Source organism: Laetiporus sulphureus (genome assembly GCF_001632365.1).
Source record: "Laetiporus sulphureus 93-53 unplaced genomic scaffold LAESUscaffold_7, whole genome shotgun sequence".
In the NCBI taxonomy this organism is placed as follows: domain Eukaryota; kingdom Fungi; phylum Basidiomycota; class Agaricomycetes; order Polyporales; family Laetiporaceae; genus Laetiporus; species Laetiporus sulphureus.
The window spans coordinates 868543-895136 of NW_024468516.1; the positions used below are offsets into that span (position 1 = coordinate 868543).

At 52.8% G+C, this 26594-nt stretch overlaps 12 protein-coding genes across 12 annotated transcripts; 7 read left to right on the top strand and 5 right to left on the bottom strand.

Annotated features, from left to right (window-relative positions):
* Positions 1-193: 193 nt before the first annotated feature.
* Positions 194-2343, top strand: LAESUDRAFT_520181 (uncharacterized protein). Its single transcript, XM_040902782.1, has 6 exons — positions 194-214; positions 281-429; positions 480-1003; positions 1054-1183; positions 1238-1402; positions 1449-2343. Exons 2-6 carry the CDS (start codon positions 348-350, stop codon positions 2183-2185), a joined length of 1638 nt encoding a protein of 545 aa, XP_040767505.1. The 5' UTR covers positions 194-214; positions 281-347; the 3' UTR covers positions 2186-2343.
* On the bottom strand, positions 2302-2731 carry LAESUDRAFT_646438 (uncharacterized protein; the record flags this gene model as incomplete). The annotated part of the gene is made up of 3 exons (XM_040903984.1): positions 2302-2331; positions 2388-2510; positions 2576-2731. Coding segments are annotated over 3 exons (309 nt in total), but the record flags the coding sequence as incomplete, so codon positions are not given.
* A 1105-nt stretch (positions 2732-3836) lies between these two features.
* LAESUDRAFT_748307 (uncharacterized protein) lies at positions 3837-5082 on the bottom strand (the record flags this gene model as incomplete). Its single annotated transcript, XM_040911509.1, has 5 exons — positions 4984-5082; positions 4847-4912; positions 4738-4794; positions 4664-4679; positions 3837-4610 (listed from the first exon to the last, which is right to left on the bottom strand). Coding segments are annotated over exons 1-5 (957 nt in total), but the record flags the coding sequence as incomplete, so codon positions are not given.
* Positions 5083-5173: 91 nt separating this feature from the next.
* On the top strand, positions 5174-6053 carry LAESUDRAFT_674761 (6,7-dimetjyl-8-ribityllumazine synthase). The gene is made up of 2 exons (XM_040905572.1): positions 5174-5430; positions 5480-6053. The coding sequence occupies exons 1-2, from the start codon at positions 5219-5221 to the stop codon at positions 5895-5897; spliced, it is 630 nt and encodes a 209-aa protein (XP_040767508.1). The 5' UTR covers positions 5174-5218; the 3' UTR covers positions 5898-6053.
* A 120-nt stretch (positions 6054-6173) lies between these two features.
* On the top strand, positions 6174-7818 carry LAESUDRAFT_810727 (uncharacterized protein). The gene is made up of 5 exons (XM_040914248.1): positions 6174-6373; positions 6427-6482; positions 6538-6970; positions 7023-7491; positions 7547-7818. Exons 1-5 carry the CDS (start codon positions 6359-6361, stop codon positions 7624-7626), a joined length of 1053 nt encoding a protein of 350 aa, XP_040767509.1. The 5' UTR covers positions 6174-6358; the 3' UTR covers positions 7627-7818.
* Positions 7819-8006: 188 nt separating this feature from the next.
* LAESUDRAFT_695611 (calcium/proton exchanger) lies at positions 8007-10802 on the bottom strand. The gene is made up of 18 exons (XM_040906243.1): positions 10485-10802; positions 10304-10424; positions 10224-10249; positions 10118-10175; positions 10011-10059; positions 9946-9955; positions 9876-9897; positions 9610-9815; positions 9445-9530; positions 9343-9386; positions 9197-9276; positions 9045-9134; positions 8937-8983; positions 8840-8879; positions 8717-8763; positions 8629-8661; positions 8516-8550; positions 8007-8455 (listed from the first exon to the last, which is right to left on the bottom strand). The coding sequence occupies exons 1-18, from the start codon at positions 10746-10748 to the stop codon at positions 8442-8444; spliced, it is 1272 nt and encodes a 423-aa protein (XP_040767510.1). The 5' UTR covers positions 10749-10802; the 3' UTR covers positions 8007-8441.
* Positions 10803-14639: 3837 nt separating this feature from the next.
* LAESUDRAFT_722753 (uncharacterized protein) lies at positions 14640-14967 on the bottom strand (the record flags this gene model as incomplete). Its single annotated transcript, XM_040908268.1, has 1 exon — positions 14640-14967. A coding segment is annotated over exon 1 (208 nt), but the record flags the coding sequence as incomplete, so codon positions are not given.
* A 266-nt stretch (positions 14968-15233) lies between these two features.
* On the top strand, positions 15234-15964 carry LAESUDRAFT_520249 (uncharacterized protein). The gene is made up of 5 exons (XM_040902783.1): positions 15234-15367; positions 15429-15463; positions 15518-15682; positions 15801-15862; positions 15913-15964. Exons 1-4 carry the CDS (start codon positions 15324-15326, stop codon positions 15809-15811), a joined length of 255 nt encoding a protein of 84 aa, XP_040767512.1. The 5' UTR covers positions 15234-15323; the 3' UTR covers positions 15812-15862; positions 15913-15964.
* Positions 15965-17366, top strand: LAESUDRAFT_520250 (uncharacterized protein). The gene is made up of 8 exons (XM_040902784.1): positions 15965-16017; positions 16083-16176; positions 16233-16440; positions 16498-16513; positions 16566-16617; positions 16695-16729; positions 16783-17245; positions 17304-17366. Exons 2-7 carry the CDS (start codon positions 16132-16134, stop codon positions 17201-17203), a joined length of 777 nt encoding a protein of 258 aa, XP_040767513.1. The 5' UTR covers positions 15965-16017; positions 16083-16131; the 3' UTR covers positions 17204-17245; positions 17304-17366.
* A 459-nt stretch (positions 17367-17825) lies between these two features.
* LAESUDRAFT_695612 (acyl-CoA dehydrogenase NM domain-like protein) lies at positions 17826-19925 on the bottom strand. Its single transcript, XM_040906244.1, has 10 exons — positions 19733-19925; positions 19599-19682; positions 19347-19520; positions 19036-19211; positions 18778-18974; positions 18631-18721; positions 18486-18577; positions 18338-18432; positions 18184-18277; positions 17826-18125 (listed from the first exon to the last, which is right to left on the bottom strand). The coding sequence occupies exons 1-10, from the start codon at positions 19877-19879 to the stop codon at positions 18001-18003; spliced, it is 1275 nt and encodes a 424-aa protein (XP_040767514.1). The 5' UTR covers positions 19880-19925; the 3' UTR covers positions 17826-18000.
* A 278-nt stretch (positions 19926-20203) lies between these two features.
* On the top strand, positions 20204-22089 carry LAESUDRAFT_756692 (uncharacterized protein; the record flags this gene model as incomplete). Its single annotated transcript, XM_040912194.1, has 3 exons — positions 20204-20626; positions 20679-20983; positions 21057-22089. 3 exons carry the CDS (start codon positions 20204-20206, stop codon positions 22087-22089), a joined length of 1761 nt encoding a protein of 586 aa, XP_040767515.1.
* A 2672-nt stretch (positions 22090-24761) lies between these two features.
* On the top strand, positions 24762-26203 carry LAESUDRAFT_756693 (Ureohydrolase; the record flags this gene model as incomplete). The annotated part of the gene is made up of 9 exons (XM_040912195.1): positions 24762-24821; positions 24901-24966; positions 25028-25285; positions 25335-25363; positions 25414-25487; positions 25539-25855; positions 25908-25994; positions 26054-26135; positions 26187-26203. The coding sequence occupies 9 exons, from the start codon at positions 24762-24764 to the stop codon at positions 26201-26203; spliced, it is 990 nt and encodes a 329-aa protein (XP_040767516.1).
* Positions 26204-26594: the final 391 nt, after the last annotated feature.

Genomic DNA, 26594 nt, shown 5'->3' on the forward strand with positions numbered 1-26594 from the left:
GACAGGGAGGAAAGCACGAGAAATCAGCACGCGTCGACGCCGCCGACCAGCGCGTGCTCACACGGCCCGTCATTCGGCACCGGCCGGCTGTTCGGTGGCTGTGACGGTCACGGTGGCACTTTGTTGTGATGAACGCGTGACGCGGCACGTCGCGTGGGTGGCGCAGATTTTTCCTCTGACTTTACCCTGGTGACTGGCAATTGAGGATTATTAGGTGCACACCATATGCCCTTTGTGAAGCTCAGCAGAAAAACTGACTAGAGAAACTCGTTTGGTCAAGATTGCAGTCAAATCTCAAGTTTTCGTTCGAAATCTCTTCATGCGTTACATATAGATCTTCGCATAGAATGCACACGCCTATCAGCTCGGGCGAGTTTCTTCAGCTCCTGCAGCGATGCATACCTCCAGGAGGATGGCCCTCAGTCCTCGGTGAGTCTCTATAGTTGCTGCGTCATTTTCCGTCTAACATCCACATGCAGCGGTAGGCAATTCCGGTGGACCGGACTCAACTTGTCTACTTTACTTGCTTTCCTCCCTCAAGCAAAGCAAGCAACACAATATGCGCCTGCCCTTTCATCTCATATCACTACATGTTAATCATGCCTTACAAGCGTCCTCGGATGCCATGGCGGAATGCGCTGCGCAGACTGCACGCAGCCTAAACATCGACCACCACACAGCATCCATCCCTTGGGGTACTGGCCCCTATCCGCCTCTTCAAGAAAAGAGCAAGCCGTTCGAGCGCATCGCGCGGAACGCTCGTTATCAGACGCTCTTTCAAGTCATGACAAAGTACGACGCGCGCGCGATCGCTTACGGCCATCACGCTGACGACCAGGTCGAGACCGCTGCCATGCGCCTTGCGATGGGGAGCGGCCTTATCGGCGCAGGCGCGATGCGGCCCGTCCGCAGGTGGGGCATGGGTGAGCAGATGCCACTCGCGCATTTCGGCCCTGCGAGCATGTCAAGGTGGATCGTGCGTCCGTTGCTGACCGTGCCGAAGGCGAGCAGTGTGCAATGGTGCAGTGCGGTACATATTCATTCAGATTGCAGGACAGGATACTCGCAACGTGTGAGAAGCACGGCCTGCAGTACGTCACCGATCCCACGAACTTCCAGCCGTCGGTGACAATCCGCAACGCCATTCGACATACACTCGCTCAGGAGCAGCGCAAGGGTTCTGGTCCGTCTGCTGGTAAACAGATGACAAGAACACTGATATCAATTTCGCAGACAGCCGCAGAACCATCGTCTGAAGCAAAAGCGAAAGCCACACTACGTCCCGAAGTAATGACAGCCATTGAAAAGCTTCGCGCGCGTTGTCCCAGCCTGCCCTACGCGGAAGCCTTGCGCGAGTCGGTCAGGCTTGGCGGCCAGTACGTCGAACAGCTCGATACCCAAGGTCAGTCCATCGCTCTCAGCCCATACATTTCTGACCATCTTCCCAGTTACCAACTATCTCTCCTATTGCTCCCTCCCTTCCCCTCCCTCAACCGTCCTCCTCAATGCTGAATCTCTGCACGTCATCCCTGACATGGAAACACGGATCGCACTCGTCCGGCGCATCCTACGCTACTGCTCACCCCGCCTTTGGGGGAGCATCGAGGCAGAAGCCAAAGCACACCGTAATAGCCTCGAGCGAATCGTGCAATATGTTTGGGACACTACAAGCAACCCACACATGCGAACCAGATTCTCTTCGGGGTCGAACGTCGTCTGGGTCCCTGGGGTTGCTGAGCCCTCCGGCGTCTTCCGCCTGCGGCACACAAAATTTGAGCCCTTCCCGCACGTTTATGCGTGGCGAGCGCAGCGTGCGCCACCCCAGGCGGCGCATGCGGTTAAGCTCCTCGTGCGCAACGTTACGAACCTGCTTGTGGATCATACAACCCCGGAAGTGCAGGTGCTCTGGGACACGCGCTTCTTGCTGACGTTCCACCCGGAGAAGATGCCGCAGGTCGTGCGTGAGGCACTTCTTGCTGGGGGCTCGGATGAACAGGTGGTGATACAACCGACCATGATGTGGTACGCGCCGCAAGTGGTATGGAAGCGAAGTGACGGGACGGAGGAAGTCCTGGCGGATTACATGTGGGATGGCTTCCAACAGAAGTATTTCACGAAGAGAGAGGCGATAGACGGATCGTCATGGGTGAAGATGGAATTCATTCGGACATTGGGTGCTATATGAACGTTATTAATTGTCGTACTCAGGAGCTCAGACGGTTCATTGAAGAGAGCGCAGAGCACAGCAAAGTGCGCCAGTTCAGGCATTGTATCTATGACATATCTACAGTTAGCGCCAGTCTACGTGAATTTGATGCTGTAGCTTTGCATCTACAATCCAGTTCAGCAAGTTAGCATTATGTATCTCAATAAATTAGACCACCTACCGTGATATCCCCACCGCGGTAGCTGCCTCTCTTTTTCTTGTTCTTCTCCTTCCTGAACCCTGCCCCACGTGTCACGATCAAGTCGCGAGCGGCGCGTTCACCGTAATCGTTTGCTCCCGCACCCTATAGGAGCGTGTCATAGCCGTCAATATCACCTGCTAAACGAAGAGGACGAAGGACAGACGTACCCTCGCCTCGTACCTGTTGTCCTGAAGCCGCACATCGTCGAACTTCGCTCCGTCGGCCTTCACGCGCTGAAAGGGGGTATTGCTCTTCCGTGGCTTGCCCTTACCGTTCCTGTTGACATTTTTGCCATTAGTGTTCCCATTACCGTTGTTGCCGGGTATGGCAATGGACTGCGCCGCATTCTCCAAACCACTGCTCGCGTCGTTCTGCTCCGTGACACGCTTTGTGCTGATAGTAGCACTGGGAACGGCAGCCCCACTCTCTGAAATCCTCCGCTTCTTGACCGTTCGACGTTCCTCCTGCGTCACTGAGAGTTACTGAAGCACAACATACATCACACCGGAATGTCTCACCTCAGAGCTATCGCTGTCACTCTCACTAGAACCGGAATTCGACGAGTCGCTGGAACTAGAGTCTGAGTCTGAGTCTGAGTCCGAGTCCGAGTCCGAGCTGCCGCTGGAGTCCGAGCTCGATGCGGCCTTTTTCCCGCTCTGCGCCTTCTTACTCCCCTCCTCCACTGCCTTCTCCTTCTCGGTCTCCTCCTCGCTCGAGCTTGAGTCTGAGTCTGAGTCTGATTCCGATGTATCACCGTTCTTGAGTTCGCCGCCCGTAGTAAACGTTGCCTTAGACGCAGCGGAAAGAGCTTTCGCCAGTTTTGGGGCTTCCGAGACTGAACCTGCTTCGACTGCTGCATATGCTGCTGTTGTTTTCTTTAGCTGGACCACTGACGGTGCACTATCTAGATGTAAATGTTAAATATGTCATTATACATACATTCAGAAGCCAGACCTACCGGAAGAAGAGGGTGATGACGATGAAGAGGAGGACGAGGACGAGGATGAAGACGAAGACGCTGCATGACATCGATTTGAGACAAGCGAACATACGCGTAATTGATATTAGCGCTCACAGGTCGACTCTGCGTCAGAATCAGAGTCATCCGAAGAACTGGAAGTATCCGAAGAAGCTGCATTCTGCGAACTGCTCTTCTCATCGTTATGCTCCTCGTTGCGCTTCGTGCTGACAGTGGTGCTGGCGATGGCGGCCCCGCTCTCTGAAATCCTCCGTTTCTTGACCGTTTGACGTTTCTCCTTCATTACTGAGAGTTACTAGAGTGCAACACGAATCACGTCAGAATGCCTTACCTCATAGCCACCTCCGTCACTGTCGCCAGAGCTGGAACTCGATGAGTCGCTGTCACTCTCGCTAGAGCTGGAACTTGATGAGTTGCTACTTTTCGCCTTTCTCTTCTGTCCTCTGACTGCCCCATTTTCTTTCTGTGCCTGGTGAGAGAAACGTGTCTGGTACTGTGTGATCGTCTCGCGCCACCACGCCTCTTTAGCCTCGGGATCGGCCACAAATGCGTATGCAACCGCCTTCAGGACGACGTCATCTACGCCAAGCGCCTTCAGGATGAAGTCACTTAGGCTGAGATTAATGTCGGACGTCAAACCTTCCTCGCTCGAGCTCGAGCTTGACGAGCTGCTCTTCTTTGCTTTTTTCTTCAGCTCTGCGACTGTCTTTTTCTTCTTCGTCTTCTCCTCGCTGGAACCTGAGCTTGAGCTTGAATGAGAGTCGGAGTCGGAGTCGTTGCTACTGTTCTCGCTAGAGCTGGAGCTTGACGACTCGCTGTCGCTGCTCTCAGCCTTTTTGTTCTTTTTTGCAGCTTCCTTCTTTGTGGCGTCCCCCTTCACCTCTTTTGCCTCTTCCCCGCGGGAGCTAGAGGAAGAGTCCGAGTCCGAATTTGAGCCGGAGCCAGAGCTCGAGCTTGATGCGGCCTTCTTCTCTCTATCCGCCTTCTTACTCTTCTCCTTGACTATTTTGTCCTCAGTCTCCTCCTCACTCGAGCTTGAGTCCGAGCCTGAGGTTGAGTCGTCGTCATCGCCATGTTCGCCGCCAGTAGTGAGTGTCGCGCTGGATGCAGCGGAGAGGGTCTTCGTCAGCTTAGAAACTTTTGAGACTGTTTTTGATTCTGTCGCCGGAACAGCTGCTGTCGTTTTCTTCATCTGATTCTGTGATCGTGTGCTACCACCTGAACAGCATACTAAATATGACCTCACGCGTACATCCTGAGTCCACACTTACCAGAAGAAGAGGACGATGATGCTGCATCACAATGACATGAGATGAGCAAACATAGATGTAATTGATCTGGGGGACTCACAAGTCGACTTTGCGTCAGAATCAGAATCATCCGAAGAGCTAGAGCTGTCTGAAGACGCTGGACTATTGCCTCAATAAAATACAGTCCTCAAGCGCACAAATGCACGTACAATCAGAGCTGGATACTTTTTTCAGCGACTTCCGAGACAGGGAGTCGCGAGCGACCGCATGCCTATCTGCCGATGGAGAGAGTGAGAACAACGTATGAGCATTTGATGCTATGAATGCACGTAGTCTACGTCCGCACCATTATCTCGCTGGGAGGCGATTCGTTCATTCCGCCTCACAGGCATGCTCTAATGGTCGTGACAGCGAGGAAACAGATGGCAGAGTACGGACAGTAGCTATATGCGAGCAGGTCTGATCGGAAACCATGAGAAATTCAGTATTTGCCACTGATGGCAAATACGCGCAAGCAACGCGATCGTCGCCGGCAACGACGATGGGCGCGTAAGACGCGTGCCTGCGCGTCGCGAACAACAATGGAGTCAATCAAAGGCCCGGCCCCCTCGAACGTCAGATTTGACGGTTCGTCTCTGCGCATCGCCATCGTGCACTCTCGTTGGAACAAGAGTGTCATCGATGCTCTCCTCGCTGGTACCATCGCGAAGCTCAAGGAGCAGGGCGTGAAGGACAGCAATATTGTTGTTCAGTCTGTTCCTGGTAGCTTTGAACTACCACTCGCTTGCTCAAAGTGAGCTCACTTCTTATGCACGGCTTAACATCTGAACTCATCCTTACAGGGTTATTGCATGCTCTCATGTCCAGGCCGGTGCGACCGCGACCGACCTCCTTGGCGGACTCGCGTCCTTCGCCTCACCCCGCCCATCCTCTCGCGCGTCAACTCCCGCACCCGCAGCTTCATCTATGTCAAGTCAGCCTTTCGACGCCGTGATCGCCATCGGCGTGCTCATCAAAGGCTCCACGATGCATTTCGAGTACATCTGCGATAGCGTCTCGCACGCACTCATGCGCGTCCAGCTTGACACGGGAGTGCCTGTCATCTTCGGTGTCCTCACGGCGCTGAACGACGACCAGGCGTTGGATCGAGCGGGCATCGGGCGAGGGGCGAACAAGGGCCATAACCATGGCGAGGATTGGGCGATTGCTGCTGTGGAGATGGCATCGCACACCAGGAGGTGGGCAGCGGGCAAATTTTGATTACATTCATGAACTGGGGGATGCGTGATATGTTGAAGAAGAACTGGGGATTGTACGAAACATGGACGTCTGGACGGCAGAACCCACACGGCGCACGCTAATTGGTGGCTCTGCGATATCGTCGTGTTGTACTCACGGACATCCATTGTATTTCGTGGAGCAAATATACATTACAATACACCTGCCATGTTCTTCAGAATGCTTTGCGATTAGTGCAGGTGTCAGATTCGTATGTCGCGGTGACGGGCGTTTGTTGCGGCGCTCAGTGGTCGAGTCGCCTCCTTCAGAACCGTCATGCTTGAATCCTACCTCGTCCTGCTTTCTCCGAGACACAGGCTCATCGCTTGTCCAAAAACCGTACGTTGGCTGCTTGAACGGTTCAAGAATTGCCTAGGCGTCTATAACTCCTGTTGACTCCCACCTGAACTCCGAGTCGCGCACACCAGTTCGTTCTTATAGCCATGGTGAAGAAGAAGGTGGGCGATGAAATCGTGCAGAATGCAGATGGAGATGCATGACGCTCTATTAGATCCTTCTCATGGGAGCGTCAGGAAGCGGCAAGACGTCGATGCGGGCCTTGATCTTGTGCGTTCCGCCCTCCCAAGAGCGAGACCTGTACGTGCTCATCCGCATGTTTCAGCTCAACACACCCATCCTCGCTCACGATGCGCTGGAGTCCAACCATCGAGGTCGACCAGAACCACGTGCGATTCTTCGGCGACCTGATCCTCAATCTCTGGGACTGCGGCGGGCAGGACAGCTACATGGACGGCTATCTCGCGACACAGCAAGCCACCGTCTTCCAGCACGTCGGCGTGCTCATCTATGTCTTTGACGTGCAGACGCCGCACCTCGACAAAGACCTCGAGTACTACCAGCGCTGCCTCGCCGCGCTCCGCACATACAGCCCCGGCGCGGCCGTCTTTCTGCTCGTGCACAAGATGGATCTCGTGAGCGATCCGCGCGAGAAGCGCAAGACGCTTGAACGCAAGACGCAAGAGCTCAAGGAGGCGAGCGGGGACGCTGAGGTCACGGTGTTTGGAACGACTATACACGATGAGAGCCTCTACAAGGTGAGGAGCTTCAATAATTATGCCGTCGACTGCCCTGACGCACTCCTAACAGGCATGGTCGCGGATAGTGCACACGCTTATCCCGAACGCCGGCGTCCTCTCAAAGCACCTCACGACGCTTGGGTACGCCTGTAGTGCGACTGAGGTCATCCTCTTTGAGCGCACGACCTTCCTCGTCATCGCTACCTCCTCTCCTACTCCTACAACCGTTGCGCCTGTCTCCGCCTCCACCTCTCCCGCGCCGAACCCCCTCAATGACCTCCAGACGCCGACGACTACCTCGGGGGTCTCTCTTCCCACGACGGAGCATGAGTCCGTCGAGCCCGACGCTAACCCGCACCAACTCTCGCCGACACGCTACGAGCGCACGTCAGAGCTCATCAAGGGTTTCAAGCTCTCGTGCTCGCGCGTGCGCGAGGAGTTCCAGTCCCTCGAGGTTGAGCTCGCGGACTTTACCGCGGTACTCGACGAGCTTACGAAGAACACGTATGTACTCATCGTCGTGCATGACCCCACAATAGGTATCAGTGTCCATCTTCCACTACTATGCGTGACCGGGCTGACGAACGATCGTAGAAACTGCCGCATTGCGCATGAATATCCGCTTGGCTCGCAAGAAGTTTGAAGAGCTCCAAGGGGACAGTCTCATTTCGTAGACACGTCTTTCATGTGCAGTCCCATCGCTGTTCTCCTTTCACGCTGTATACCCGTTTTCCATTCCAGTCGGCTTCACAGGCGCTCATTTGTGTGCAATGATGTGATTGTGGTTCAGCGACTCCATGTTCCTGAACTCCATGCATATGCTAAGCTTTGATCTCGCAGTCCCGCGCTCAGGGCGAGGAAGCGACAATCACTGATCGATCGCTATTCATTCACTGAAGCATCCCGAAGGACATATATATGTGGGTCGGTGTGGTGTGGACGTCGCTTCTCGGATCAGAATCGGGCGCTTGCTCAACCAGACAGCCGGAGCCTCTATAATGAGCTTGCTTTCGGTCGATTGCACGACTATTCACGCGATCACCCAATCCTTTCAAATGAAAAAAGTCCGATGGAATGATATATTGCACCCACAAGCATCATTGAGCTAGGAGAAAGAGCCACCAGGGCGTAAATAGTAGCGAGTTCAACGGGCCGCACCCACAGCAAGCCGGTTACATTGACTCCTGCGAGGACGAACATCGCAGAGTCAAGAGGTCGTTGGCTTCCTGCAGGCGCACAGTCTATCATAAGACCGCGCCGTCCAGTCAACTGGACAATGAAAGAGAGTAGGGAATGATCCGAGCGCGGGCCCCGGTGCGGTGAAAGAGTGGCAGCAGATGCTGCGGAAGTCGCATGCGCAGAGACTCGGTATGGGTACAATTTGGGGAATGGGGTGTCAAGGGGCAGCAAATGGTATCTGAGAAAATAACGTTCGTGGCGAGCGGAAGCAGAGAGGTGAGTTTCGGTTAGCCTCAGAATTTTTTGGTCTTCAAGACGCCCAGACTGTCATAAAAGATGGAGGTCAGCGCACGCACGTCTACAGCGAAAGGAAGATTAACATACACGCCATCGCAATGACCAAGTACAAGGTTAACAGCCTATACTCGCAGTCAGCACGTGCATCAACTAGTCCAGGATACCAGCTCCTGGCCCTCGAAAGACAACACAACACTTACATGATGCCTTCCATATAGTTCGACTTGCCGTCCCTGCAGGAAACCAGCATATTAGATGAAGAAACAATTCGAAGAACATGAAACATACTGCACGAGGAACTGAACTAGAAGCACAGACACAAATAGGACGATGGTCTGCGAAAGTCACGACGTTTAGCGACGAGTTCGCCACGATATGAACCTGATCTCTGAGCTGCTAGCCGAAACTCACCTCGAAGTTGGAGAAATACAGCGTCAGATTATGATTCGTTCTGCGTTGGCGCGATAAGTCAATTAATCCTAGCAAAGAGAGTTGAGACACAACTCACATCCAACCGATTATGACGAGCAACGGAATGACAAATGTGGAAATTTGCTATCAAGCACAAGGAGCGTCAATGCGTGGCTACGAAAAAGGAACGTCAGGATGTGCTCACGATTGAACTCCCTACACAAATTTCGATCGACAACGCCATCTTGTTCTTCAGCGCCATCCATACGGAAGTAACGTGTTCTGCTGCATTTGCCTGTGGGATTGACAAGGATATGAGCGACATTCCCCGCGGTGTGCGGGAACAAGGCGACGTACGACGATCGGCAGGAGGATCACACCAATGAATGCCGTCGGAATATGATACGTGTCTGCAGTTTCCTCTATTGAAGCAACCACTGTAGGAGTGAGGGAGAGATATGAGTATGTGCAACCGATCAATTATGCATGCGTAGGATACTCACAGTAATCTGCACAAAACGAAGTGACAACCGTGACCAGCAGCAACCTGCGGCAGGACAGCTGTCAGCTGATATTTCAATCGCAAAAGTGAAGAATAAACGTACGCAGATCCAGCTGCGGGCACGCTCATCATCGGCTCTTCCCCTTCTTCTTGAAGCTCTCCATCAAACAAGACGTGGTGCGTCTTCAACTATGAACACCGTTCAGCACAAATACATATTACTTTTTCCGCGTGTTCACACTCGGCGAAAATGTAAATCGTGACGCACCTGGAAGATTAAGTACCCGACGTATACAAACAAAAGCAGCAGCGCAGTGCCGCGCGAGATGAACAGCAAGCCGTTTTCGTCTCCTTCGTCTAGGTCTGAACCGTCGATGACCGTGTTGTTCAAGGAGAAGGTGGCATTCGAGGTCGCGTTGTGCTCGCACAGATCGTGGACCTTGGCGCTGTGGTAGGCAGCGGGAATCACGAGAGCTGGTGCATAGCCCCATTCGTGAGTGTTCCGCTCACGATATAGCCAAATGAGTAACGTACTGATGCATGCAAGGGTCATGAGCTATCAAGAATGTTAGCAAAAATTCATGACGGCGACGCATATACCCACCGAACTCGATCTGGCGTACCGTGTGTCAATATCTGAAAGAGTATAGAACGGGGGAGAACACTCACGCCTGAGCCGCAGTGGCTTGAAAAATGTTTTCTGTGGATTTGAGGCCGCCTAGAGTGCAGGTAGTATAGCCAGTTATTCGGATTCCAGAATTGCCAAAAGTACTGACCGGCAAAGAAGGAGCAACCAAGGACGAGCAGGAGATTGGAAAGAATGGATCCGAGCATCTAAGGAGCATTTAGAACCGCATATATGCTGTCTGCAAAAGTAATTACCGATGTCTGCACAATCCGCAATTGACCTGAAAACAGAATTCTGTCTAGACAACAATACAGAGGAGAAAGAGCTAACTCACCTTGCAAGAGAGCAGCTATACCGACAATGATTTCGACAGCATTACCAAATGAGGCGTTCAATAGGCCGGACAAAGTCTGTCCGAGCTTCACGGACAGTTGATCTGTGGCGGTGCCCAAGAGCTAGGAACAGAGATATACGATGAGTAACTGCAGCCAAGAACTGTGTTTCTCATGACGTACTGCTGCCAATGGCATAATTGCCATAAAACTAAAACAGAAACGCAGCGCAGCATCCCATTTTAACGTATGCGACAGATAGCTGAGTGGCACAAATAGCAGAAGGATGTTCCACCAGGAACCAAAAATGAAAAACTTGTACGAGGCAAGCCAGGAGGGCTCCCCCTCAGCCTTGAGGATATTAACGAAACGACGCGGGAGTGACCGTGCATCGCCGTGCCCGTTGCCGCTGGTGAGGAGGGGCGTCTGGTCGGTGATGAGGGACATAATCGAGGAAGTTGGAGGTGCTCGACTGGCTCCCCTGCATGTTCTTGACGATCCACAGGCTCATAGCCACGAATTACGTAACTACCATTCTGGTCGACGCCAAGGCCACCAAGCCGCGGTAACCTGTGGCCGGGCCCCCCGCCAAAAGCGCCGGAGCGCCGGTCCGGACTGCTTCCGCTTCCCCGACGCGCCGCTTCGGACATGGGCGGTGCTCGGACCAGGCCCAGCGTGGCCACAAATCTCGATGCCCGAGCTCATGTCCTCGCAGATGCACCCTTGTTCATGATCACCACGCATGTCGTCCTTTCGAAACCGCTGCAATTGTTTGATTCACAAGGAACAATGATCTCCTGCTTGAAGCTTCCCACAGTCTGCACAGCATCTACCTTATCGTCCATCGCCTATTCCACGTTCCCTTCACGGGTAAATATCGCACACACGTACATTTTCCAGACGCACTGCTATCACACCGCTTGAGACAGTCGCTTGAGCGCATGAACACGGCCGACCGTCTGTGACCCAAATATCCCAAGGCACTTGGCGTACAGACGTCTTCTCCTGAACCGCAGATGAGCCGCAGCAAAGCCTCGCTTTGTGCATTCCTTCTCTGCTGAGCATAAATGGGAGTAGAGTTCGAGACACAGCCATCGCTTCAGTGTCCTACGTACCTGCGTTGCGAAGGAAGGAGAAGCGCAGCCTGCCCGTCTGCCGAGCCAAGCCAACTCCCTGCATCCGCAGCATACACCGGCAAATGCACTGCTTGTGTTAGCGCGCTCCATTTCTCAGTGTAGTGGATGATCATGAACTGAGTAGAACAGTCAAAACGCTTTCTTCCTCGGCGCCGTCGTCGTTGGACGTGAGATTCGTAAACGTAGAATTAACAGAAGTATCGACGACGGAGTCAGGAACCTCGATGCCTTGTAATGCCGCAAGCTCCTTGTCGGTAGACCATTGAATACACTTTCATCTCGTAGGTTCTGAGGCAAAATTATAAGCAACTATCGATCGTCGGACATGCAGTTTTAGGAAGTTTCTTACAACAAGAGAGGCGGCCAGAACTGCAACGTATGGCAGTCGCCAACCGTCATGTGTCAAAGCGTTCTTGAGAATCAATTCCGTACGGGCCGCAATAGAGGAGGCTTGCCTGAGCCGTCTGATGTAGTTTTCAGATCCGGGACATGTGTGAGTGAATTTAGGTGCCAGTGGTGTCATATGAGGGGAAAGGGCAGATCAGCACTGAAAATGGCTCCGCAGAAGAGACGCGCCCAATAGTAAAAGTAAGATCCGTCGTTACTTGCTGTAACATCCGCCACTGTAGCGTGAACTACCGGTTATGCGTGGAGGAAGATCGACAGGCTGATTTCGCGCACATGTCAGATATACATTAAACGAAAAAAAGAACATAAAGAATCCTGATCATGATGAAGCACTCCGCTGCGCAGCGGAAGGACACAAAACGGTGACATGAGGATGAAGCCAAACAAAGGAAAGAGAGCTCAGAGAGGACTCAGGACTCTCAAAAGCATTGAAGTCGACCGTCAGCGACGCGATCACGCTGTTGGCCACTCGCGACGCGAGCAACATCGCCGTGCAACAAGTCACCCGGTATGCTACATCCACATCTGCCATCCATCCACCGTCATCGGTCCAAAGGATTGCATGTGATATTACAGACATAGCTCGTGGGAGGGTCAGCGTGCTCACAAGGGAGGCAAGACAAAGTTTTGAAGAATACCTCCATCACCGAAGAAAGGTAGGTCATCGAGCTGACCAGACCCTCGCTAGATCGCCAGCCATGCCTATGGTGCAGGATGTGACTTCAGTATTCTCGCTGTAAATGCGGGCATCAAAGCATACTTTTCGTCTGTCGTCGTTCGCACATTGAGGTCATCTCACGAGCTGCCTCGCGCAATGGGGCTGCAGTCGAGTCCCGCTCGCACTATCTTCCTTGGGCGGCACGGCATATCATAATGGCAGTACGACCGACATCGACGGCTGCCTCACTTGAGGCTCGATTTGGAACTCGAGTATTAGTGTTCATTCCATGCGATCATCATGCAGGATGGCGCCAGAGGAACAATTCCTAAGCATCAGGATCTGATTGCCTCGTAAACTAGCTCGAGCTGCGGTTCGTGCTCGATCTCACCTCACTTGATCAGACTTCTGATGCTTGCATTGCCTTCTCGCTTCAAACGTGACGGTTGCCAGAATCAGACGGTCAAGACTAGGGAGAAATCAACCCGTGGTGATCACAGATAGCTAGCATATGGTGCCTTGTATCGAGATACGTGCATGATAAAACGAAGCTACGGGAGAAATTTGGATGCTTGAAAAGAGTGAACCTGCAGGTGATCAAGCTCAATGCCCAATGACCCTTCGGATGCAGAATGAATAGCTCACAAAACGATGACTGCTCGTGTTATGTTTTCAAGACCTTGCCAACTGGCCAGCCTTCTCATAGATCACCTATTCTTGTACCATTTGCATCTTGTTGATCATCCATACATGGATGCGATGCACGAGCTTCCATCTCGCAATGAAAGGGTAACAAGGCAGAGTTAAGGATCACAGATGTCGGACTGTGGGGTTGAGTTTGTCCCGGTGTTCATGACAACAGCGGCAGGCTGACTGCAGATCGACGGCGAGCATAACCTGCATGCCAGGCCCTCGACAGTAAGGGTTTCATGCATCTGTAACGCAGGTGCGAGTACGGAGCTCGTTCCGAATGCCACGACGAAGTTAGTAAGGCGAAGGCCAAAGGAGCATCCCCATTGGAGGTCATACGACACCACGTCCCGACCAGCGTTGGAGCACCTAACAAATACATATCAGTGAGATGGAACGGCTTTCCCGGGAGACCAGTTCATCACCGTTTAGACTCAACTCTGTTACACGCCACAGGGCGTCTCCGCAGATTCTTATAAATACCGTAGCTACAATCTACAATTGCCGTCATCATGGCGCTTACAATTCTCTGGCACACCCTGTATGTTCACCATAGACAGCTGGCACCTCTGACGAGGAACCCGCATGTCACCATCCGATGGTTGTACCATCTCTGAGCAGTAGCCTGCCGCTCAGAGATGGTACAACTATTGGATGGTTTGACGTTGGTTTCTGAGCTCAAATAACATTTGCATCTACCATATTTGTGAACCTCGTAAGTGCATGCTCTTTCTTCCCACGCCATATCTTCTGCAAGATGCTAATCACTCTGCCGTACATGACTGTGGATAGGGCAGAATGTTGAATACTATGTCGTCGATTGTTTTCCAATACTAGTGAAGCAATCGTCTCACATTTCCTCTACCAATGACGCACTGACGATATCACAGACTCGCTCCCGTTCTGATCTCTCATGTCCTCCTCAACGTCCGAGCCGCAGCACGGCCACACGGGGAAAGCAGTCTCAAACGCCCTCTTTCATCCGATCGCGGCGTGGGCTCCAAACACAAGTCGACGTCGAGAATATGTCGTTCGAAATGAACGTCCTCGACAGCACCAAACAAGCCCCAGAGAGCGGTCGCTCTTACCCGCAAGACTCTGTTGAACGTGATTAAGGCATTGCAGAATCGCACAGCATGGCAAGCAGTGTTGTTACTTCCGGCGATGCTCATCAGGACGTGAACGAGGAAGAGCGGATGGACGATGTCAAGGAGGAAATGCAGTCAGATGGGGAGAACTAGGACTAAGGGAAGAGAATGAGTGTCGGAGCCATGCTGTCAGATTCACGATGACTGTGCGTTTGCCTGCTATTTTTGTGTGACACGCCAGCCTTCATAAGCCCTGTGCCACCTGCCTGCATTCACAGATCTTTTTCCGTACAATCTTCCCCTGTCTTACGCGTGATGTGGCTGTTACATACGTGCGTCTCGGCTACAAGAGCGTACCGGAACTTTGATGAACTCATCAAAGTCAAGCACCGCTCGATCAACATCCAACCGCCGAGTCTCAAATTAGTGCCTACGACGAGCATCATTGACAGCCTGTTTCAACCTAGATCATACACAGCCGTGCAGCCTCCTTGTAGCCATGGCTGGCGATGCGATCACCAATGTCGCACCCCAAGGGGGCCAGACGCGCTGGTAAAGCGTCTGCCTTTTCACCCGGTGGATTGCTTCTGCACAGATATTGCGATATATCGTCTTCGCTTGACGGTTGTGGCGCACATGGAACTGGCAGCCTCTGGTTTGGAACAACTCGTATCATATAGGTCCCGACCCACCTATGGGAAGATGGTTGCATGTCCTCTGCATTGCAGGAGACCTCAAATGACAATAGTATGCTCAATATTAGTCCCCCTCGCTGGAGGCGATGAGTGCGATGGAGTCGGCATGTTCGATGTAATTGGCAAACGTTGAAAATGACAGCTCAGTTGAGCCCATCGTACTGTGAGAACTGCACAGAATCCTCAGTCAACAGTAAACTCCAATGAGAGAAGAATATTTATGCTTCCGCAACGGTCGATTCGTCTCGCTTTGCATCTGATGATCATATTTCAAGCATGTCAAATAGCTGACCAGAGCGAGTTGCTACTCACACCTTTGTTACCCATTCATATTCTCTACTCACAGCATGGCGAGTGCCACCTCTGGGCCGATTGAGCTGCTCGAGGCAAAGTGAGCTTTGATTTCCTCCCTGTTAGCCAGTTTGCTGATTCCGAGGGCCTATCATGCACAGCTTCATATCGAATTGTGCCTCTGCATCCGGAGCAGGTGAGTACAATTGTAGTTGATCGCTATGATGCTTGCAAAGATGACCCGATCTAGCCCTCATATTCTACGAACATATTACTACATTCAATCAAGAGGTTAAATTCTTTTGGGGCAAAAAGTCATTCCCAGCAGTCCTCTTCTTCGTCAATCGACTGCTGGCTCTCGTCTATGGCGCTGTATACGTATCAGCGTTAACGAATATCTACTCACAAACTGTACGTATTCTGATGGAACTTCAATCTGATCACGGCAGTCTGACAGGATGCGACGGCAGAGGTTCGTTCCGAGTCCTCTGTCTCACTGAGTTGCAAAACATGTTACATTTCATGCCTTTTAGCTGTGAAGTAGTACAAAATGTACTTGACAGTTTCATACTCGCAATTGGGGCAGTGTCCGAAGGTGGATTCACGTGCACCACGTTTCACCTAGATACTGACATCCTATCACAGTGGTCACATTATTACGAGTATACGCAGTGACCGAACGTAGCTGGCGTGTTACCATTATTATTGCGTTGCTAGTCGTTGCGGATTGGGGGCTCGATATTGTCGAAGGTACGCTCTGTACGATGATTGGATAGAACGAATCATTCCATCACTAAGTCTCTTGTCGTGAGAAGCTTTCGTGAACGAGTCAACCGGGGTCATTGTATCAGGACCTACGGCAATATGCTACACGTTCTCACAGAATTCGTTTGCGAGCACCTACACAAAGTAAGCAACCCGTTCTGTCGACAGCTTATATTTTCTTCTCAACCGTCAACTACCAGGGGCAAGCTGATTATAAGCACTACCTTCTCCAAATGAGCCACACTGACGGTCACTTCGTAGTAACAATCACCAGCCTTGTTATTTCTGTGGTCTTGAATGTTGTAACGGTCGGTGTCATCTGGAGGACGCTGCACAAACAACTCAGCCGGAACTCGACTGGAGTGTTCTCTCAGAGGCCTTCACTGGTAGCATTGTTGCTGAGAGACGGTGAGTAAAACTTGTGTTGTAGGACCGTGTTTGGGTCATCTTCTGTTCTGTATGTAGGCACGATTCAGTTCGTGTACGTGGCCGACTCCTTTCAATTGCAGGGAAAACTGAGACGTTCGCCATAGAACGTTATTACTGCTGAACATCAGCATCGACGTCCTGGTGGTTATTGGCCAGGTCTGTCATCCAAATGTCCATCAACTCTCATACTGAGGTTGATTAATGTTTTCGTAAAACCGTGACGTCCTATGTAGAATGCCGCATATGTTGTGAACAACTTGGAAATACCGTTGAGATTTCCCGATCTATGCTGATTGAAGCAGGTACTCATGCATGTTATAGACTCAACGCCATTCTTGTCTCTCGTATTTTGCTAAATATCCAAGAAACGGCCCAAGCCGCGTGGAGGGAACAATCCGATACTCCCTCGTTTGTGCGCTCACGCCATGGCGTGCAGACTGGCGCGGCCATCGACATTCCCAGCCTTGTGATCCATTCTGATGCCTCAACCAGCATTCCTGCAATTGACCCAGAGGCGGAACCCTCCGCAGCCACCACCTGCCAGGCAAACACCGCTGCAGATGAGTCGATGGTCGCTGGCCCTTCGGATCAAGATCGTCATCACAGAGCACAACAAGTTGAGGTACCCATGGAGGCCGGATCTTCTGGTGAAGGCTGCGAACACGATCCGGAGCAAAGGCAGGCGGAGGGAGCGGCCGCAGAGAATTGGGAAGAAGAAGATGATTGGGAGGACGACCACTAAGATGAGCAGCAGGAGTTGTTTGTGTGACGTGTTTTGGAAACTGTTGAGTCTGTTGCCGCATTTGCGCAGCGTCCGCGCTGACTTTGTGGACTTTATTCAGGTCCGCAATTCTTTCCCTGTCTCCGAGAACATTCCCGGTAATTGGCCGCAAGCGTCCAGGTTTCGTATTCATTCAAGGTATTTGGAAGATCGGTACAATTCCCGCGAGTCGCTGTCAAGCACCGCTCATACTACACGTACTATTACGCGCGAATCCTGTTCTCTATTTATGTCATACTACTTTGTCCTATGTAGTCGGACATGTGTAACTTGCATCTTTCGCCGTCTTCAAATCGCTCTGTGTAGCAGACATTTTGATACCCCGACTCTTGTGTGCCGACTAATGCGACGCCTGAATGCTCTAACACGATGTTCATGCATACTATGTATATCCATTTTCGATCGAGTTTCTATCGTGGCACAGTTAGTCTCGTCCTTGTGGAGCGTGTTGTATATATATATACTCTTCCTAATGATCTACTGTGAGCCGAATGAATCATGATCAATCACCGAGCATGTCGATGAATCGGTCAACCAAGCCGAGTCGTGCATGTGTGATTATGATCTCTCTCTCAACGCGGTTGCTGTGCCCAACTCCATCCATCAAGCATAATGATACATATATACAAGAAATTTGTGGATATACACGATATTCAATGCGTGTGGCTAGATATAGCCAACTAGTAATGAATCCGGTTCAACAAGGCATTAGTAATGCATCCTTTCCCTTATTCAATGCACCACGCCCACGCAAACTCTCATGATGACTGGCGTTTGAAATCCTCATTGAACTCGCGTCCGATGAGCATCCGCCGGATCTCCTGCGTCCCTGCGCCGACGGTGTACAAGCGTGAATCGCGCAGGAACCGGCCGGTGGGGTAATCTGCAGAGCATACGGATTCAGCAAGTGTGTACAATGCATGACAAGCGTGGAGACGTACCGTTGATGTAGCCGTTCCCACCGAGGCATTGCATCGCGTCCATGGTGACCTCCACTGCGCGGTCGGAGGAGTACAGGATTGCTCCCGCACAGTCCTGGCCGAGGTAAAACGGTCAGCAGTCACGGGAGATGATAGCTGTGGATATCGTACGTACTCGCCGGCTGACCTTGCCTTGGTCGCACGCCTTAGCGACAGCATAGACGTACGACCTCGACGCGTTCAGTTTCGTATACATATCCGCAATCTTCCCTATTTTCCGCTACCTCAGTGATACATCACTCCTTCCAGTGGCGACGTCGTACCTTGCATGAGCTGGAACGTCCCTACAGGCTGGCCGAACTGCTTGCGATCATGCACGTACTCCACGGCATAGTCAAACGCCGCCTGCATGAGTCTGAGAATAGCGACTTCAGCCAGCTGGGTGTTACCGAGCGCCAACCACCTCACCCCAACGGACCACCGCATAGCACGAGCCGCTCCAGATCAAGTCCGGACATCAGCACCTCGGCACCTCCGTTGACCTTGCCCAAAACGTTCTCTGCACCATGAAACTACCATCAGCAAAAGATAGAGTGCACGACAGGAAGCACTCGCCCTCAGGAACGAAGCAGTCCTCGAACAGCAGCTCGCACGTATCGCTGCCCCGCATGCCGACCTTGTCCAGTTTCTGATGTGTCGAGAACCCCTGGAATCCACGCTCGATAATGAATGCCGTAATACCCCGCGAGCCTTTCTCCGGAGCCGTCTTAGCGTAGACGACCAGAGTCGAGGCAGTGGGTCCGTTGGTGATCCTGACGTAGACGACGCAATGGTGAGCAAGCGCACGATCTACCCGCCAGCGAACGAAGGCACCAGAATTTGTTCCCGTTGAGCTTGTACCCGCCGTCCACTTTATCTGCTCGCAATTTCATGCTGACGACGTCGCTCCCACTGCCCGGCTCGCTCATGGCGAGACTGCCGACCTTCTTGCCAGCAATGAGGTCTGGAAGGTATTTGGCCTTCTGTGCGTCGGTCCCCCAGCGATAAATCTACTCATAAGTTAGCATGTGAGGCCATGTATATAACATTTAAACTAAATTAATTGGGCCTTGAGCCTGGGGCCTTGAGAGACTACGATTCTTGCAGAACAAAACACAGAGGAGCTCAATCATAGGACAATGTACCTGGTTGACACAGAGATTGGAGTGTGCGCCGTAGGACAGAGCCACGGACCCCGATGCGCGAGACAACTCCTCCATGGCCAGTGTATGGTGGAAGTATCCTAGGGAGAGACCGCCGTATTCCGGAGAGACAGTGATACCAAGCAGACCCATTGAGCCCAGCTTCTCCCATAGATCCTACATTATACGAAGGTAAGCATGCCTCTGGGATGCGGGCGGCAAGTCCGAATGATACACCGCTCAGGGTTCGCTTACTGATGGGAAGTTATTACTCCTGTCGATCTCTGCAGCCCTTGGAGCGACTTCACGTTGCGCAAACTCTGTCACTGCATTCCTAAACTAGACCTGCATTGAGCACAAGATTCTCGCATCGAAACAGATGCAGATACCTCAGCTTGTTCTTCGCTCAGACCGGCAACATTAGCGTTGTAATAGGAGGCAAATCTGCTTTGGATTCGCGGATGGAATAGAGCAGCTGAGCGAGGGGTTTTCAAAGCTAACGAATGTAAGGACGAAGACAAGATACGATGATGCATTATGGGCGTGCCAGAGGATGTGGGATAATTGGCAAGAAAGTGCGGGGTAAAACGCGGGGTAAGCCAAAAATGGATGCCAGCGTGGCCTGGCGCGTTGCTGCACGTGATCGAGACGCGCATTTGGTCTCCGCCAGCCACATTCAGTCTGCAACCCCCCGGTACCTCGACTACGAATTCGTGTTTGGACCGACACCTGAGCTGCGATCTGTATAAAATCCTGATCCCAGCTGAGCTGTCAGCCCTATCGCTTCTTGCATCCTGCCACTACAGCACTTGCTACCAGCGATCTTTTGCCCCTACTTTTTCTCAGAAATATCTCATACAATGCCTGGAACTCCCTTCCTCCACTCCCTCATTGCTTCTGCAAACGTCTCCTCCTCCAAGCCAAAGTTTTCCGACGTCGCGAACATGGCCGACATTCAGCTGCTCGACCAAGCAGAATCGGACCCGCGCGAGAGCGCCCGTATGGCCCAGATGCTTCGTGTCTTTCAACGCATGTACCTCAAAGTGTCTCAAGGCCTGTCTCCTGGCGTTGCTCAGCAGAGCTGGACTTCAGATGACTCAGTCCCGTCTGCTGTTGTCAACGGCAAACCAACCAGCTCTGTCGCGGCACCGCTCGACGCAACCTTCCCTTCCCTTCCTAAGCCCAATGGACCTCGCATTGGTCTCTTGCGGCAGAAGGATGCCGATCGGGATCGCTCACGCACTCCGCAAGCCTGCGAGACGTGCCGTGAGAGAAAGACCAAGGTGCGTTCTTTGAAGGAGTTAGCTGCTGTTCTACGTTGATCGTAAGCTGCAGTGCTCCGGAACTCGCCCCAGGTGCAACCGCTGCCTCGCGCGCGGCGGAGACTGTGTCTATGTGCTCGACCACAAGGCCAACCGCGCTCAGCTCAGGAAGCTGCAAGCCGCTAGCGGTCTCCTCCCCAAGGGCCTCCGTCCGGTCCGCAAGGAGGCGAGCGCTCAGCGAAAGCCTTCTCCCTCAACGCTCTTCAGACTCTTGAAATCCGCTGGATTCTTGGGCGCTGGGAATGGGCAGTCCGAACCTGGACCGTCGCAGACGCAACCGCTAATGGCCGTGCCTCAGCCTGCGGATGATTCGTTCGAGTGAGTACTAGTCTTTCTCCTTACCATGCATGGCTTACAGTAACGTTGTCTCGCACTCGAATTTGACGCTTAGGTTCATGAACCTGTCGTCCACTCACCCCGACGCCGGTTCAGATGTTCTTGCGAACATGTCCTGGTCAGCACCTAACGCTTCTCTCACTCATCAGGCCCCTGTGCAGCCTTCCTCCATTCCTACTGCGGAAGACTCATTCTCATTCATGGAAATGAACTCCGACGTCAACGCCGCGTTTGCGTTTTTGACGAATGAGGAGAACAATGTCGTGCGGGGAACCGCCAATGGCTGGAACCCTACGCCTGTCAACGTGATGCCACAATCCTCGCAGCCCGCCTTTGACAGCCTCACGCTTCCTCCTGCGGTGTTCTCGCAGCCGGTCACCCTCGGCGCGCCCACAACCATGCTGCCGATGAGTGCTACCCCCGCTATGTCGCGCTCTTCCGCCTATAGTACAAGCTCTACCTCGAGCACTGGCATCTCCCCCCTCCCCACGCCCGTCGACGACGAAATGATGATAGATATCTTCGCGCCGCACATCCTCTCGTCCCTCGGCGCCCCGGAAGACATCCTCTCCAACATGCCCTCGTCCGACTCTGAGCTCGAGCGTGAGCTCGAACGCGAGCTCGCGCTGGTCTTCGGGAAGGGGCAGAAGGGCGCCGCCGCCAAGTTTGGGAAGGACCTTGCGCAGCCAGCATGCCCCGTGCCCGCCCGGTGCGGGCCCGACGGCGTACCCCTCCCCGTGGTTGCGCTCCCCGGCCGATCCTTCCCCGAGACCGACGTGCACGGTATGTTCTTCGACGAGCGCCAGTTCTCTGCCTTCAACATTTCCGTGTCGCCGAGGCCCGCGACACCCACTCACGACGACGAGCCGCCGCGTGCGTATGCGCGGTGGAACGAGCACTGCAGGAAGACGCGTGCAAAGGCAGCGGCGGGCGTGGTGGATGAGGATGATGATGAGCTGAGTATAATTGCGGAGGCGGAGGAGCCGTCGCAGGAATTGTCGGAGGAGTTAGAGATCAAGGAGGGCGAGCTGGAGAAACTCTTCGTGGAGCTGTTTGGGGAAGACCTGCCAGAGGACTTCGAAAATTGAAGCGGTCTCTCCCCTTCTGCATGCCACGCACTGTGTCTCTGTCTCGTTCCGCCAACGATTCGGATTCAATTGCTGTCATTCATATCCTTTTTTTCTTTCTTTTTCGTTTCGGACCGCTGCTACGGATATTCTCACATCCTCTCTCACCCTATACCATACGGTCATGGACGTACTTTCCTTTCTCCCCCTCCGCTCCCCGAACTCTTCCACTCCTCACATTCCCGTTGCTACGGACTCGTTGTCATGCTGATCCCTCTCTTTCTTCCAGCAGCTTTCCTTCCATCGTCTGTAACCATCCCAGAAGCGATGCCAGACGTCTGAGGCGAGTGATCCATTTCTACAATCTCGTGCTGACCTTTGCATCCCCAGAATTCTCGACGAGCGAACGATGGCAGGCGAAAGGTATGCTTTGGTTCATACGTTAACAGCGAGAAGACTGAAGTCAGAACCAGCACCACAGGGACAGCTGGCGATCTAGCGAGGGTCTGATCAATCCGATGACCTAGGCTCCCCGGCAACGGTAGTATTCTCCTATTCTCCTAGACTTTGACCTGCCTCTCTTGTGAACATGCTAATCTTCCCATGAGTGATGCTTGACAGGTCGTACGCAAATATGGGGACCGACGACGGTGGATGATGATGGAGGACGGCAGATAGGTCATGTGGGTGTAGCATACCGGGCGACTTGTTGCACGGCAATGTCGCTAGCCCATTACCCCCTTCATATTTCGGCTCTACGTGCCCCGGTGGAACAAACTGCGACTTGGGCCATCGGTGAGAAGATATACGTGCTTCGATGTACTATAATGTAATGCACAGGTAGATCCCGATAATTTCGACTCGGAACATAATACATTTAGGATCCTTCCTTACGTTGAACTTACGGGGATGTGCTCGATGGTCTGAAGTGCGCAACGGTATGGGGTGTGTAATAGACAGGATAGCATTAGGAGCGCGAGTGGTTGGCATATATAGTTGATGTAATGCAACACGATGCATCCGAGGGACGAGGATGGGGAGCTGTCACTCGCCGGGGGGGTAGTATGAACTACCACCGCCACCTCGGATGGAATGAATGCTCCAGCTGACGAGGCATCTCCGGCATTGCCAATGGAAGACCATGAAGTAGAAATCCGAATCGAGGTTCGGTGTAGCGGCTGATCCTTAAGATCGAAGGCTACGTACTCCCCTTTTCCGTTGCTCCTCGGATAGCGGCTTCCAGCTATACCGCGTCTCTATTTATTACGTCTCTATTAACAAATTTTCTCTTCAATCCTACATATGCGTGCTAAAGCTCAAGCCCACGCCTGTGGCGCGGTCGGCGCTTAACTCTCACCTGGGATGGTTTGTCACATGATCGCGTCGTGACCGCACGTGATCGCGTTTGAGCGAAGCGTCGCAGGATGCAAGGGAGCGTACGTGATGCGATCTGCGTTCCTCTCTCGCGTCGTATGTCCACTTATATTATCTACGGTGATATTCTTCATTATTTAAAGCTCTCCTGAGAGATCCTCCAAGTGAAAACCTATCAGCTGCCATTCATTCATTGACCCTCAATGTCAAGGAAGAGAATGCTGAATTGTGAATATGCGAAAGTTGGTATCTGCGATGATGAAGAGTGGATTAAACTCTCCGCCGATGATCCACATTTATACATTGCAGCAGGATCTAATAATATCGACGCCCATTCACGCCGGTTTTCTGGTCCTCACAAACTTGCTGTAAAGACAAGTTGCATCACCTTCTAGTTCGTACCCGCTTCAGTTGTTAATCTGGAGGGATAACACTTTCTCCAAGACTCATGAAAGGGAATCGGAGCCTGCAGTGGTGAAAATTGTCTTGTCTTCTCCAGCGTAGAATATCGCGGAACAACAGATACATCAAACGAGAAGGTGTTCGTACGTCGGTCCGTGTTGGGGCTCTCTCACTATGCAGGTAATAGTCTAATAAGGTGGGTGCATATAGATAATCAATGCAAGGCGTTGTGGCGTTCAACTCGGACCTGGGAGGATATTTTCTCATGAAGCAGGCTAGTGCCATCCACTGTCCTTGCCATGTACCGTAAAATGGATTGCAAGTAAGGCATATCCCATGCCAGCTGCCATATGCTCTGGGCTTGAGGCATTCAGGCCTCAGGTTTGAGGTGTGCGCGTGTGTACGTACTTGAGTAGACTTGAGTCCAATATTCGGGACATTCGGGAGAGCCAAGCCGTTGTGGCCGGATCCGGGATGACGGCGTGCATCTCATATATGGCGCTCTACTAGCTTGCGCTGTCACCTTCAATCTCACCAATTACCTGCTGCATTAGCCGCTGCAGTACTACTCTTCCTGCTATATGTCCAATCGAAATCTATCCATGCACTCGAAAGTTGTCCTCGCGATTCCGGTCTAGCGTCTATTTCGGGCTCTAAGATCAAACGCTTTGCGCTAAGTACATGCGGTCCTCCTGATCCAAGGCGTCAGGACATGGACATTTGACCACGGAGGAGGACCAAGCAGTGCCTGGATGGACAGAAACAGTGGACTCCACGTGATCTACTTTATATGCGATTGGATCGATGCACGGTGCACGGTGCGGCTTGTCATAAAACCGCTCGACCCGCCGCAGCTCACACCTCTTGACTCTTGTCTTTTCCTCTCCTACTAGACGGACTTAGCTTGCCACGCCAGAATGCCTTCCGAAGCCTCAGCCTCAGCCTCTCGTTTCATCCCCGAACCCAAGACAGTCGCGGTGCGTGCATCGCGCCTGTGACGAAATGCTCACCATTCAGATGATTGACGAGCAAATAGATTGTCGGGTGTCCCTTTAGGTGATCCCCATCCCTATTTTCAGTAAACTGAGGCTAATTCGTTCTCGCGACCGTCCTGAAGAGGCGGTCAGGTATACATTCCGTCCACGCTTCCATTTCTCTGCCACTGATTGGTTGTCACCCCCAGTCCAAGCTCGGCGTCGACCGCGGTCCGGTCAGGCTCGTGGAGGCGGGGCTGCCCGAACAGATCGCGGAGCTCGGCTGGAAGGTTGAGTTCGACGGGCACCATCAGTTCGAGGAGATCGACGAGGAGAATGACCCGCCAATCGGCAAGCTGAAGAACCCGCGCCTCGTCTCGCGCGTGTGCGAGGCGGTCGCGAAGGTCGTTGGAGGGCATGCGAAGAAGGGGCAGATGACGCTGACGTTGGGCGGGGATCATTCGTTGGTGCGTGAGGTGATTGAGAGGACGAGGTCACACGCTGAAAGTCTTATAGGCCATGGGTACGATTTCGGGGACGCTGGAGTGAGTCGGAGACCATGTGCTAGAGTGTGCAAGCGCTAACTCCCATACAGTCGCTACCCTGACGCGTGCGTGATCTGGGTGGACGCGCACGCCGACATCAACACCGCCGAGACGACTGAGTCAGGTACGCCCGCCCCCATACCTTATTTCCTCCTGCCACCCACCTGTCACCCAGGCAACATCCACGGCATGCCCGTGTCCTTCCTGCTCGGGCTGGGCCCCAAGATTCCTGAATTCAGCTGGGTGCGCCCCGCCCTCGCGCCGATGCGCTTAGTGTACATCGGCCTGCGCGACGTTGATGCGGGCGAGAAGCGCATCCTGAAGGAGAGTGGCATTCGTGCGTTCAGCATGCACGAGGTCGACAAGTACGGCATCGGCAGGGTGGTCGAAATGGCGCTCGACCACGTGAATCCGGGCAGAGACCGCCCGATCCACCTCAGCTTTGATGTGGATGCGCTCGACCCGAGCGTCGCGCCGTCGACAGGAACGCCGGTGCGTTAACTTGAGGGGTCGGGCGATCTTTGTTGCTGATGGGTCGGTATAGGTTCGTGGCGGTCTCACCTTCAGGGAGGGACATTACATCTGCGAGGCGATCTACGAGACCGGATGTCTTGTCGCTGTGGATATAATGGTGAGACGATACTGCTATCATGCATTCGCTCGAGATGAAACATTCCGATGTCGATGCAGGAGGTCAACCCGTCGCTTGCGGAGGACAAGGATGTGGAGCAGACTATCGCAGTGGGCTGTTCGCTCGCGCGATCTGCGTTAGGTAGTCCTTCTCTTGTATAACTATTGTCCGCCTTGCTGACATGCTTTTCAGGCGAGACGCTCCTGTGAGGACATTGATGACGACTATATCCATCCATAGGGCTAGAGTAGAAGCATGGCTTTATAGTACAGGCATTTGACTACACGGCAAAGGGTGAGTTTTGTTCACCGCCGGTCATTCGCAGTTCGCGGTCTATCATCAATTGTACACCTCTTCATTGGCGTGGGGTCTCACTACTATACTGCTATGGACAGATGAGGGACATTATGCTCAAATGGCAGAGACCATAACTCCAATCTTGATTGTAGATGGAAACTTTACGTCCCACGTCGCAATGCTTTATCACTATATGTTAGACAAGTCGATCTCATGGCCAGTAAGAATATCGTAAGAGTGATTAGGAATCTTAGCCGCTACGATTTGCTTGCGTTAAGTGCTGCTGATGATGGACGTAGCGAC